Below are 12,405 nucleotides of genomic sequence, written 5' to 3'. Positions count from 1 at the left end.
CGTGCGAAAGTTACAGTCGTTATGTAGGCCAGCATGAGAAATTTATTCCAATTGGTACAGTAGTTATTGCAGTTTTAAGATACTATCTCATACAGCCTGAATAGATAAAGCAATTTAGGACTCAAAGAATTTTTAGTGTCAATTTATTTATTTTTCAATATATTATGCATTTTATTTTATTAGCTTGTTATTTATTAAATGTAATTGTATAAACAAATTCCCCGTAATAAAACATTAACACCGGTATATCAAAACAATTATCTTCATGTGAAAGATAACTAAAGTGTTTATAAGTTTAGATAAAGTAAAACAAAAACATAGCATGCTGTTTCTTTGCAGAAAATGTCGTCACTGAAAAGTAGAAACTATTTCGCTATTTCTGCGATTGTCGCATTGGTTGCATTCGGGCTAGGCATTATTGTTGGTGTATTTGGTATAAATAGATGTCCCAGCTCACCCTCGGTTGATGAGGACGTCGCCAGACAGATCAGGGATGAAGTAAAAGCATCAAAGATTGAAGAATATCTAAGGTATATAAGTAAATCTAATAACGTATTTATTTATTTTCATAATTTTGCGCAACATAAAATACCCAGCAGACTAACGCTATGTGAAATATGGACTAGTTATTGTGGTTTGGCGATTGGTGCACTGTCGATTCCATACACTTTTATTTATATTAAAAGCAATATCCCAGTGTCTTCTAAGATGAACTTTGAGGGAATAAATTGCATCAATTATTAGTCAGATAGATACGGGAAAATATATGGATTGGGTAGGGCAGCGTTTCTCAGGCTTTTTTGCCCCGGAACACCTACGCTTTTTATCTTGCCTCGCGGAAAAACAAGAAAAATTGGAACGTACAGAATTGATAATGAAAAAATTACGTAATGAATTTATTTACTTTGTGCATCAACTTGTACAACCGACTTATCACGATATCCTTTGAGGCTTCCAGTTTTAAGCCAACAAGCAATTAAGTAGGTTGGTTTCCAAAAAATGTATCCTATGGTAAAATTTAAAACTTTGCTGTAAACTTGACAATTGAAAATTTAGACCGACGGTTAACGATATTGAACAGTTAACGAAAATATAGGGATTTCCATACTCGCAAGAGTCATGTCCGCCTGTTTAGATAGCATGGCCTGCTCGCATGTTTGTCTCCAGTTGGAAGACGAATTTACGACCCAGAGGCGCGGAAGTACGGCTGAGATCTCCATGGAGACCCATTTAGCAATTACGACCCCTGTCCCGAGGGACACTTCGAAGAAGGTCACGGAACAGCAGTGTTCCGCGTAACACAGTTTGAGAAACGCTAGGCTAGGGACCAGTGATTCCAAAAGATAGCAATTTAAATCACAGTTTTGCTGAAAACTTTTTTTACAGTGGTGGAATTCAAATTTTTAAGAACGGATTAGTTTTCGTATCGAACTCTCTAACAACAGGTTCGATGACCCAAAAATAATGCCTGACATATAGCTCTATAAATGTACCACATATTTACTAATTGTTTGTCACTACCTAAGCTACATTCACATGAAACGCTTCACATAAATAAAAAAGAACTAGTTCGCTCAATATCACGACAATCATAGAACATGCGAGCGAATCACCGCTGCCTAACAACAAACGCATAAGAAACATCTGGTAGATTGTGGCAATATCTGAGAAGATGTAGCTTAAGTCTTGAAAACCAAATGTGTCAGCTATGTATGAATTTATGTAAGTTCTCGATAGGCTGGACAGTGGACATGACATCATTCGGGATTTTGGCTAAATTCTTGCTGCTTTGGTAGTTGCGGATGTTCAATTTAAACAAAACAACTCTGTTTCATTGAAAATATCTTCCTGAATGATATCACTTTTGTTTTTTATTTTTTCTGATCTCCTTGAGACCCAATTTAACTCAAATTCCTTCTAAATTTTAATGATAATATAAATAGTGTATCAACTAAAAGAATTCCGCTCACGTCTTATTCTGTTTACACCGAGGTACCTTCTCCATATTGATGTTGTACAGACTATATATATATAGTTGAGGTATATATATATATACCTAATAATATTCAGATGGATTAATGAGGAATAATAGTTCTTATTATTCTTTTATTTACATCAGGTACTTGACGGAAGAGCCGCATATTGCCGGTCGAGATGTAGATGAGAAAAAACTTGTGGAATATATTAAACGAAACTGGGAAGATTCAGGCCTACACGTCGAAGTTCATCCATATGATGTACTACTTTCTTATCCAAACCAAACTGACTCTAATCTGATATCAATCATTTTTCAGAACGGTTTGTATGCTTCTCAAATTTATATATATATATATATATAATATATATAATTGGACCTGACAAGTGACAAAGGCGGTATATTTTACTATTAATAAATATGTAATTATTTGTAATGCAATGTGGTGAGTACAAACAAATATAGTGCAAAACTGCAAACACATATAGTGCTCATAGAGGGATCACGATTTACTATAGGCCTACTGATTTACCTACTTGATTGACTTCCCAGATCTACACCTGGGTCGAAAACAGTAGATACCAGATTTAGCAGAGCGAAAAGCTCTCAGAGACAATCCTATCAGAGAAACCGCTTGGCGGGAGAAAACTCGCAAAACGGTGGTTCACGGGAAAAAACTATTAACGCATGTACTACAATGAATAACCCCTATTCGAGTTGGAAGACAAACATAAGCCATTTTAATATCTATAAAACAAACAAAAATGGTCAGCAGCAGCTAAATATCACACACGATGAAGTGACTCGAAAATTTTACATCAAAAGATAAAATGTATTCATTCGGTTACTGGTCTTTTGTATGACGACCAGCTAGACAAAAAATTACTCAAACTCTGACAGGGACCTCATTAAACAGTTCTCAACGTCCGAACATCCAAACACGCGCAATCGCGTTTGCTTCAGACAATATATATAATTGATTTTGTAGTTCAAGTCTGTATGTGTTTGCAGTCCTTATTGATTATAATGATAGATATTGACGAAACTGGACATGATTGGTTAATTTCGTACTTTTTGAAAGCGTATTTATTGAATGACTATATAAGCTGTATTTTCAATTATACTTGTTGGAAATTGCGTTTCACAGAATGAATTTCTTCCCATCACAGGCACAGAAATGTACAAATCTCAGCCAAGTGAGAAGATTTTAGATGATTCTCAAATAAGCGACAAAGTTGTCAATCCATTTAATGCCTATTCGGCAACTGGAGATGTAGAGGTCAGTGTTATCTTCATCAGAATAACAAATTTTACGATAACTTGACGATTACTTTCAAGCCTATAGAGTTTCATTGTTTATTGACCTTCCAGTTCTAACCAAAATATATCAACGATATTGAACGTTGTATTACTGAATGAATACTCGAAAGTGTTTCGTCTTCAATAGAATGCAAAGTATTCCAAGTGCACACGACAATAGTAGGACTGGGCATTTTCGAATACCTGATGATTTCAGAATCGAACCGAATATTTTTTCGACTCGAATCTCGAATACTTGGGAGTTAATGAGACGAAATGCCCAGTCCTAGACAATAGTAACCTGTTCAGCAAGCTATAAAATATTTTTGGCGGCTCTATTTATTTTCTATTCAATTAAAGAGTCCAGCTGCACACTAACACAAATGTATTTCTGTAACGTTTCGTCCGACCAGAGTCAGACTTCCTCAGACAAGCAGTTTACAACAATGTTCGTACAATGTTTTACAACAGCTACAGTATCCTTGCAGTATACGCATACGGATCCACTAGCATAAAGACATAGAGAAAAGATAGGAAGTTAGTCTCGCGCAACCCAACTCAAATTTCTATTTATTTTGTTTGTCATATTCACTACATCATAATATAATAATTTAATTTCTGTGTCTTACCAAGCATTTACATTACATTTAAAGTTACTTTTTCTTTTTCTAGGGTCATCTTGTGTACGTCAATTATGCTAGAGTAGACGACTTCATTGAGCTTACGCGCGATTTAGGTGTTGATCCAGCTGGCCACGTATGCATCTCAAGATACGGCAGAATATTTCGAGGTTCTAAAGGTGAGGGACAATATAATTTTATTCTATAAAGTATTACACATGTTGCAGGTTTTTTTCGGAGCAAAGTTTATCAATGATACATGCGCGCAATATTTAACGTTTCATCAAAGCACATTAGGCTATTCATGTTACTACTTTTCCTGCCACCATTTAACACTTGTTTGCTGGAATGTCATAATATAAATATATTTTTTTCATTTAGTAATTGTTTTAAATTTCAGCTATGATAGCGCAAGAATACGGATGCACTGGTTTAATTTTGTACTCAGACCCAATAGATTACACTGTTCCATGGTCTGGGGTATATCCAGAGGATTGGTATCTACCTGGAACAGGTGCCCAGAGAGGAAATTTGCACATCGTCAAGGGAGATCCTTTGACTCCTCAATATCCCGCATTACGTAAGTATTTTGGGGAGCAAAAGTGAACAGTATTTTTTTAAATAAAAGCTTTGCATACAATCAACTGACATGAGAATACTCATGTGCTGAATAACTCAAACGGATTCACGTTTACACGTTCCAGACAAATATACTTTTAAACAGTTATCTTAAAATCGTCATGCCAGATATTTGTTTTAATAGCTACCGCTTGGAGATTGTATGAAAACGAGACTCAATTGCCGGTTATTCCTGTCACACCAATCGGGTATGATGACGCAGTGCAATACTTAGCAAGAATGGGTGGAAACAAGGTTCCTGATGACTGGAAAGGAGGATTGAATATAACTTATAACCTCGGCCCAGGTTTTGAAGGAGAATTAAATGATACAAGGCAAATATATAAATCATTTTTTTATTTTGTTGCTAAAAATTTATTCCTTTTCTCTGAGTCCAAAAGTTGAAAAATTTATAGTCTCAAAACGTACAATAATCTTACTTATCTAGTATATATGTAAAAACATGTAATGAATGAAAAATATAAAAATTCACAACCAAATTGTTGCGATCAGACACAGAATGTATAATAACAAAATTTGGTTTGCTCAGTTAGTATATGCACGAGTTTTTGCACCTACCAACGTTTTGTATTTGGAGTTCAAATCAAGATTACGGTTTCGAGATATATCGAGTTTTTAATTTTACAAATAACATTATTGTATATTGTAAGTATTGAACTTATACAGTAAAGTATATACAATTAGGTTTATATTCAACTAAGTAGTAGATAGATAATAGTGGATAGCTTTAAACAGATAACAAGCCAAGCAGAAGAATCAATACGAATCGCTGCTGAATGAACATCAGTCCTAACTCGCAATGTAATAAATACTTCGTCAAAAAACAGCAATTCCACACCACCCATTATATATTATTGCATCAAGTATATATAATAAAAGCTGCCCAAAAATACATATCGTCACGCTAATAACCGAATTGCGTAAGTCATGTTTGGCGATTTTGAGTTTTTTATAAAATAGGTATTTATGTAATGCTGCGCACCTGTCTGTTAACTCAGATTTTAATTTGGGAATTCCGAAACCCATAAAAATGGAGATTTAGTATGACATGCACATTTGTGCAATTGTTTTGTCATAATGAATTATCCCGGTTACCGCCGTACTATTGTGACGTCACAAAGGCAAAAATAACCTCGGCGAAGTATTTTCGAGTTTTTGCATCTCGGATTCTAGCTTAGCGCGTATTAATTTGAATTTTTACTACAGTATAGGAAGACGTACACTTGTGATATTCACTGTCCGAGTCAAATTTACCTTGGTTGGCTTTTATATTGGGTGCATTGCTGTTTTATTCTTTATATTTAATCTTAGTCCTATTTCGGTGGGTGTGCAGAACGTGTTATATTGAGGAAATATATATTTTTAAACATAAAAAATGATGCAATTGAAACTGATTAGCTCTTTTAGGATTAGACATTGTAGATACTGAGAATTACATTCGTTTTTGGAATGTTTAGTTTTCAGAACTGGTGCATATAGTGAAGTTGCAAAATTGCGTATGTCACCAAGTCATAGACACATTTCTGCCTAAGTCACAGTGCGCCATTATGACGTCACTTAATTGCGTCACACAAATTAACTTAAATCCGGCTACGATCAAAAAATTGAACCATGGCAAATTATTGACTCTCAATTGCATAACAAAATCATTAGGAAGTTTTTTATGTTTTTTTCAAAACTGCTAAAAATGACTTACGCAATTCGGTTATTAGCGTGACGATATGTAGAAAGGTAAAAAAAAAATTTTAACCCTGTAAATATAATTTTATTTTTTATTTTTCCAAAGTCACGTACACGATAACTTTGACGCTGTTTATACTGAAACGTACTCTTGTCACAACTATATATAATTAGATCCCACATGTAGAATGTAGATACAAAATGGCCATTTTGGTCATGCAATTTCTTCCACAAGTGATAGTCTGAGAGTGTGTCAAACTTAACTATAAAAAATGTTTCTTTTTGTAAATTTTCAATACGCTTTTGTTTTAGCAAGATAAAAATGCACGTAACAACGAAAAATGAAAGAGCGGTTGCGCATAATATTTTTGGATACATAAAGGGAGATATTGAGCCGGGTAAGATTAACATTCTCATAAAATTCCACGTCCATACAATTTTGTTTTCATTTTGAGTTGTGCAAGAGAGGTTTTGCCTTACATCGACCATACCAATTTAACATCAACTAATTTTACAAATTACCAAATCAAGCTAAATTCCGCTTTAACTTATATATATATTGCAATATTTTTAAATTTTATTAGACCGTTATGTACTGATCGGTAGCCACCGTGATGCGTGGGTATTTGGAGCCATTGATCCGTCGTCATCGATGGCTACGTTGATAGAATTGGCTCGAGCAATGGGCGTTGCAGTAAAAAATGGATGGAAACCAAGGCGAACAATTGTGTTTTGTAGTTGGGGAGCTGAAGAATATGGACTATTAGGATCAACAGAATGGGTTGAGGTAAGACGAAGTTGAGAAGATGCTAAATTTACAAAATTGTGTGTTATGGGATACATTGTTATATGTGATCCAAAAAACATCTGAATAATGCGGTTTTCGTGTATTACAAGATTAGTGCGGAAACCTGGCGTAATTACCCAAAAGTGAGGGAAAGATTCAGTTATAAAATTGCACCTCAAGGTCACCTTTGTGCGGTTTCTCATTTCTTCCTCAAGGTGAAATTTCTGAAATTCCCCCTTATCAAGACAACGTATTTCTGAAGTTATTAACCGCATTGCCTGAAGTCACATGTCAACCGCTGTTATAATGACATTTACGTCACAAGTACACCCAACCTATAACTCCTGGAGCGGCTGGTCCTTTGCAACCTTCCTATCAGTGCTCTTTCCAAGATTGGTTAAGGCTTTTCAACCTCACTTTAATCAACACACATGATGAAAAAATGAGTAGGCATACTCTGGATATGCATAGATTGAATCTTCTCGATTAAACATTGCAATAAATTTATGTGTTGACTCCAGCATTGTTTAAAAGTTCCTACTATCTAAAACTAGGAAGAAACGTAATATTATTTTTGTCATATATGGGCCATAAATATTACTAATGTTAAGGAGTACAGTATTGTTAAATATTTACCAGAAAGATTAAACGCTTATATATTATGTTGATTCGTTTTTTCCCTGCAACAGGAGTTTCAAAAGTTACTGTCATCAAGAGCGGTGGCATACTTGAACGTTGACTCGGTAGCTGTTGGAAATTATACATTGAATGTGAAGTCGACACCAAACATGAACGAACTTATTTACGAGTCAACCAAGTTTATAAAAACGCCTCATCCGAGTGAGATTGAAGCAAACCGAAATACAATGTACGATACATGGGCATTTAGAAGTTCTGAGACCAACGATGTTCCCCCACCGTAAGTATGAGGGGTGTGTTGCATATTTTGTGATGTCTTGGTATTGCAGTCACCAGTACAGAAATATTACAGTTTATTTTACGACAAACCTGGACGTCAGTAAAACACAGCTTAACGCGAGGCACTCCAAATCATAAGAATGAATAACAAAGACGCAGACAAGTAAAAGCAATGAATAATTACGGGAAAACAAGTATAGCATCATAATTATAAATCTAGTCTGGTGGAAAACCTCAGCCTATGACGCAAATACAAAACACCTCTCTCACTTTAGGAAGAATTACTCAAGTTTAAATAACCATCAGTTCAAAATGTCTAATTTCAATACCACTGTAAATTTAATCTGTGCGGCTTCCTATTTCTGAAAGGATTACGTCTGGGCATATATAATGTTGCTGTGGCTGTTGCTGCTGTAAAATTGTGTACCTTCACGGTTCTTTACATCTTCGACAAGGTTCGTTTTGCACACGTGCCTTATGTTGTAATGAATATGGTCAACCTGTGCGACCACTTCATCCGTGCTGCAGTGATGGATCACGTTTCGGTGCCCCAGAAGTATGTGCACCAAGATGGCGGACACCGGAACGTAGTGTGTGTACCAGGTTAGGGTTAGGCCACAATTTCAGATACTACTTTGGGTAAATACCACGAGAGTCACTTGGCCAGTCCCCGAACTCGTAATGAAACTAAAATAAGGAAAATTGGTATAAAAATCATGACTTAACCCTAACCTGGTACACATACTACGTACAGTGTCCGCTATTTTGGTGCACATACTTCTGGAGGTCCCACTTTTCTGTTTAGCCATGTTCATATCGCAGATGTAACAAATGAAAGACTCTTCTCATAGAACACAATTTTTCTAAACATTATTTTTTAGTATACCGACGCTCGGATCTGGTAGCGATTTCACACCGTTTGTTCAAGTCACTGGAATCTCATCAATGGATTGTTCGTACACTTATGACGAAGTAAACAACTTTTCGATAGCATACTTCACCCTGCCCTAATCTATGTGCCATAATCTAAAAACTATAATTAGATAACTGGCCGCAGATAGTAGGCGCAGCAGTAAAACTAACACAAATGCTTTTAAATACTTTGGCGCTCTTTTGTAGACAACAAGTCTCATTATAGCTAAACTCATTTTTTTAAGAGAATTTCCTTTTCGTCACAAATTAAAATATTTGTGCGGAATTTTGCTAAGGCAGAAGGGACTGCATATTTGGTATGTGGCTATTGTGCAGTGGTATAGTGATCAGTTACTACATTGATGAGTAGAATATTAATTGCAAATTTTTTTTTGCGTGATACCACAAACTTGTATAAAGCACCAAAGTTTTATGTCTTTCTTAAGATATTAATAATAGTTAATTCAAATCATTTTTAGTCAATCAACATACGATCATATCCTGTGTATCACTCCGTGTACGAAACATTTGACCTGTACAAAAAATTCGTCGATCCGGATTTCAGCATAAGTAGGGCCGTTACTCAGATGATGGGAGAAATTGCTCGTCGACTTTCTGATTACCGAATTTTGCCCTTCAATTGCAAGGATTATGCTGCCAAACTTTGGGAAGATAAGGCCTCTTTTGCAGATGCCTACAAACCTCTCCTGGACAGTCACGGTATCGACCTAAGTGAGTTGGAAATAATATCATATTTTTTATGTTTACTCAATCGCTCACTCACTCATATAAGTACCCTCAAGAATGTGTTACACTAGCACCCTTAATTTGAAATTAATCATCAATGGTGAACCTGTTTCCGGGATTGATATCGTGTACTAACCCTAACCCTAACTACTGGTGTATTAAATTGCTCAGTAAATGCACAGACAATCAGACACACGCAGACATTGGCTTGACCAAGATTCGGCTTCGTATTATTTTAATTTGACATTTTTCTAATATCCGCCATTGGCATTCATCTGCTGTTTGCCATGCATATACAAAGTTCTTCGATGATTATATGTGATAAAATTATGCTTTCAAAATGATAGTTTTACAACTACAAAAGAAAAATATTATTGACAAAATCCTTCATTTCAGACGAATTCGACTACGCGCTGAGTAATTTCACTTCTGCTGCTGAAGATATTCATAAAAGAATTGAAAATCTTGATGCAACAAAGTAAGATGTGGAAATCTTGTAATTTAAATATCTGAGTGTTCCTATTTATTAACTTTATATATTATCTAATATCAACGCTTAAACAAACGTTTTGCGGTGTATCATGTTGTTTCTAAAATTTCCTTTTCCATTTGCTTTGCATATATCATCATCTATTTGTAGGAACAATTCGTCTTTAATTTGTGTATTGAAGTACCGTAATAGAATGGCGAATACAATTTGACTGACTAACCTACCCTAGTACTGAACATGTGTATGTGTGTGACAGGCATGAGTAAACACTAGACACTGGATATCACTATAAATACAATATAATATTATAAATTTATTCATCCGACTATTCTAACTTGCTTTCTACCTACCTAATGGCACTGGTAGCGAATGAGAATTGGCTGCATATTATGCTTGTCTACAGCTATCGTGTCATTTTATTTAACAGCCTGTTTCATTCGAAAAAAAATGATAAAAATTTATAACACTTCCATTTGATTCACATCCATCTATTTTCAGTGAAATAAAACTTCGATCCATAAACGATCAACTGATGCAGCTTGACCGGGCATTCATAGATATGAATGGAATAGGAGAAAGAATCAATTTCAGGTATTTCGTAAAGTGTAAAAACCAGGATAGTGGTGCGTCGCATTTGAGACATTGGTACAAATTTTATACGCTTTTTAATAGTACGTTTAATAGAATTCACGCGAGCACATATTTTATTTTTCCACATTCAGGCATGTTATATATGCACCTAGCCTACACGACACTTATGCTAGTTCCGCATTTCCGGGGCTGGTCGACTCCCTATTCGACATTGAAGCAGATCCAGAACAAACTAAACGGTGGAGAGAAGTGAGTGATGAATAAATTCTGGTTTAATGAATTACAAGAAATTGATTTACATCTGAGTTTTGACCTGTTTTCCACAAAATAGGTCGTGTATGAAATTGACAAGTGGAGTAGTTAGCAAGTTATTAGTTGTTTCTGATGTATGATCTTGCGTAACCGACCAGCGGTTAGGTGAAACACCCCGAGGCATTCCGACATGCCTTATTGATAGAAAACAAGCATGTAGATTCTTTGAGCACTTGTTGATTCTATTTGTATTGACCTACGTCTACGTGCTGTTGACGTGTGTCGCAATGAAGGATATTTTATTATGCTTGTTTCCAAATGTTTTTCAAGATGACTAAAGTCTATAAATTTCAGTTTAAGCTTGAGCATTTGAAATATTCAGTAGCATGATTTAAAAATATGGCTAAAATAGCTGTTGACATCGTTTTCAGGTTGAACGACAATATTCGATTCTTCTATATCACATTGGATCTGCTGCTTCAACATTGCGAGAAGTTATTCCTGTCAAAGGATATTCTAACTATTGAGAAAAAGAAATAATGAACTCAAAATAGAAACTGTATTCTGAACCGCTTTTAAAATGCCATGAAGTCAAAACCAGTTCCAAAATTTAACTAATTGACCGAGCTGCATGCTTTTGCATAATTTCTACTGATAATAAATAATTCAGAGATTGAAAGTTATGGAAGTTGCAATAAAATATTATGCAGTGTGAGTATCTCATATATTGTATGGATTATTACCTCCATTTTCCAGCAATCCCTCATGCAAAACCCAGTTACGAGCATATATATATTTAAAGAAATTGCTTCTACAGAGCCTGTTTAATCAGAGTTTCGGTAATCATCCCAGTAGAAGATTGCACATAGCTCATTTTATAGTGTATGTGTAGATGAACACCAACTTCCTTTTTAGTAGTTTCCTATACCTAGAGTTTAGTCTATAAAAAACTCAATGTTATTGTATATATATCGTATGATGCTTTAGTCGTTTAGTGTATTATCAATATGATACTAACAAAGAAAAACTGCTTCCAAAATCACAACAAGAGTCGAACTTTCCCAAGCCGAGTTTTATCGTATATGTTGAACTGTCGTTTGTTCATACATTCGTGCAAGTGTACATACTTGTTTGTGGGTTAGTGGAATTTACGTTACATTTCCTAAGCTCGTGTTGCGGCAATTCGACATCAATAAAATTTGTTTAAAAGCAACGGTTGCTTATTGATAAAATGTGACATTGCTTTAAGATTCGAACAGAGTGACATGCAGAAATACGCTTCTAGTTACTTTGAGAATCCCAAGCTGTATTTTGTATTTCATTATCTGAGTTGTAGCACAGTATGCATACTATGTAGCCTAAGTTGTGAAATGCTTCCAAAGTATAAGATTAGGTTTATTGAACTACTAGAGAGATTCAAACAGGTTTTTAGACTGAGACCACTGTATTTGGTTTTTAAGCCGAGCGGAAGAGGCGAAATGAGCGCCGGACACGT

The 12,405-nt window shown here is 35.3% G+C and overlaps 1 protein-coding gene across 1 annotated transcript; it reads left to right on the top strand.

The window, feature by feature from the left end:
- Nucleotides 1–309: 309 nt before the first annotated feature.
- LOC120326256 (putative N-acetylated-alpha-linked acidic dipeptidase) lies at nt 310–12,371 on the top strand. The gene is made up of 15 exons (XM_039392515.2): nt 310–530; nt 2,120–2,298; nt 3,145–3,254; nt 3,947–4,073; nt 4,295–4,474; nt 4,658–4,847; nt 6,526–6,611; nt 6,798–7,000; nt 7,690–7,919; nt 8,800–8,890; nt 9,310–9,562; nt 9,974–10,055; nt 10,566–10,658; nt 10,790–10,907; nt 11,342–12,371. The coding sequence occupies exons 1-15, from the start codon at nt 343–345 to the stop codon at nt 11,435–11,437; spliced, it is 2,226 nt and encodes a 741-aa protein (XP_039248449.1). The 5' UTR covers nt 310–342; the 3' UTR covers nt 11,438–12,371.
- The last annotated feature ends 34 nt before the right edge of the window (nt 12,372–12,405 follow it).

This window comes from Styela clava, chromosome 4 (genome assembly GCF_964204865.1).
Source record: "Styela clava chromosome 4, kaStyClav1.hap1.2, whole genome shotgun sequence".
NCBI lineage: Eukaryota > Metazoa > Chordata > Ascidiacea > Stolidobranchia > Styelidae > Styela > Styela clava.
The sequence above is the reverse complement of the archived record's forward strand: the minus strand, read 5'-3'. Positions and strand labels throughout refer to the sequence as shown.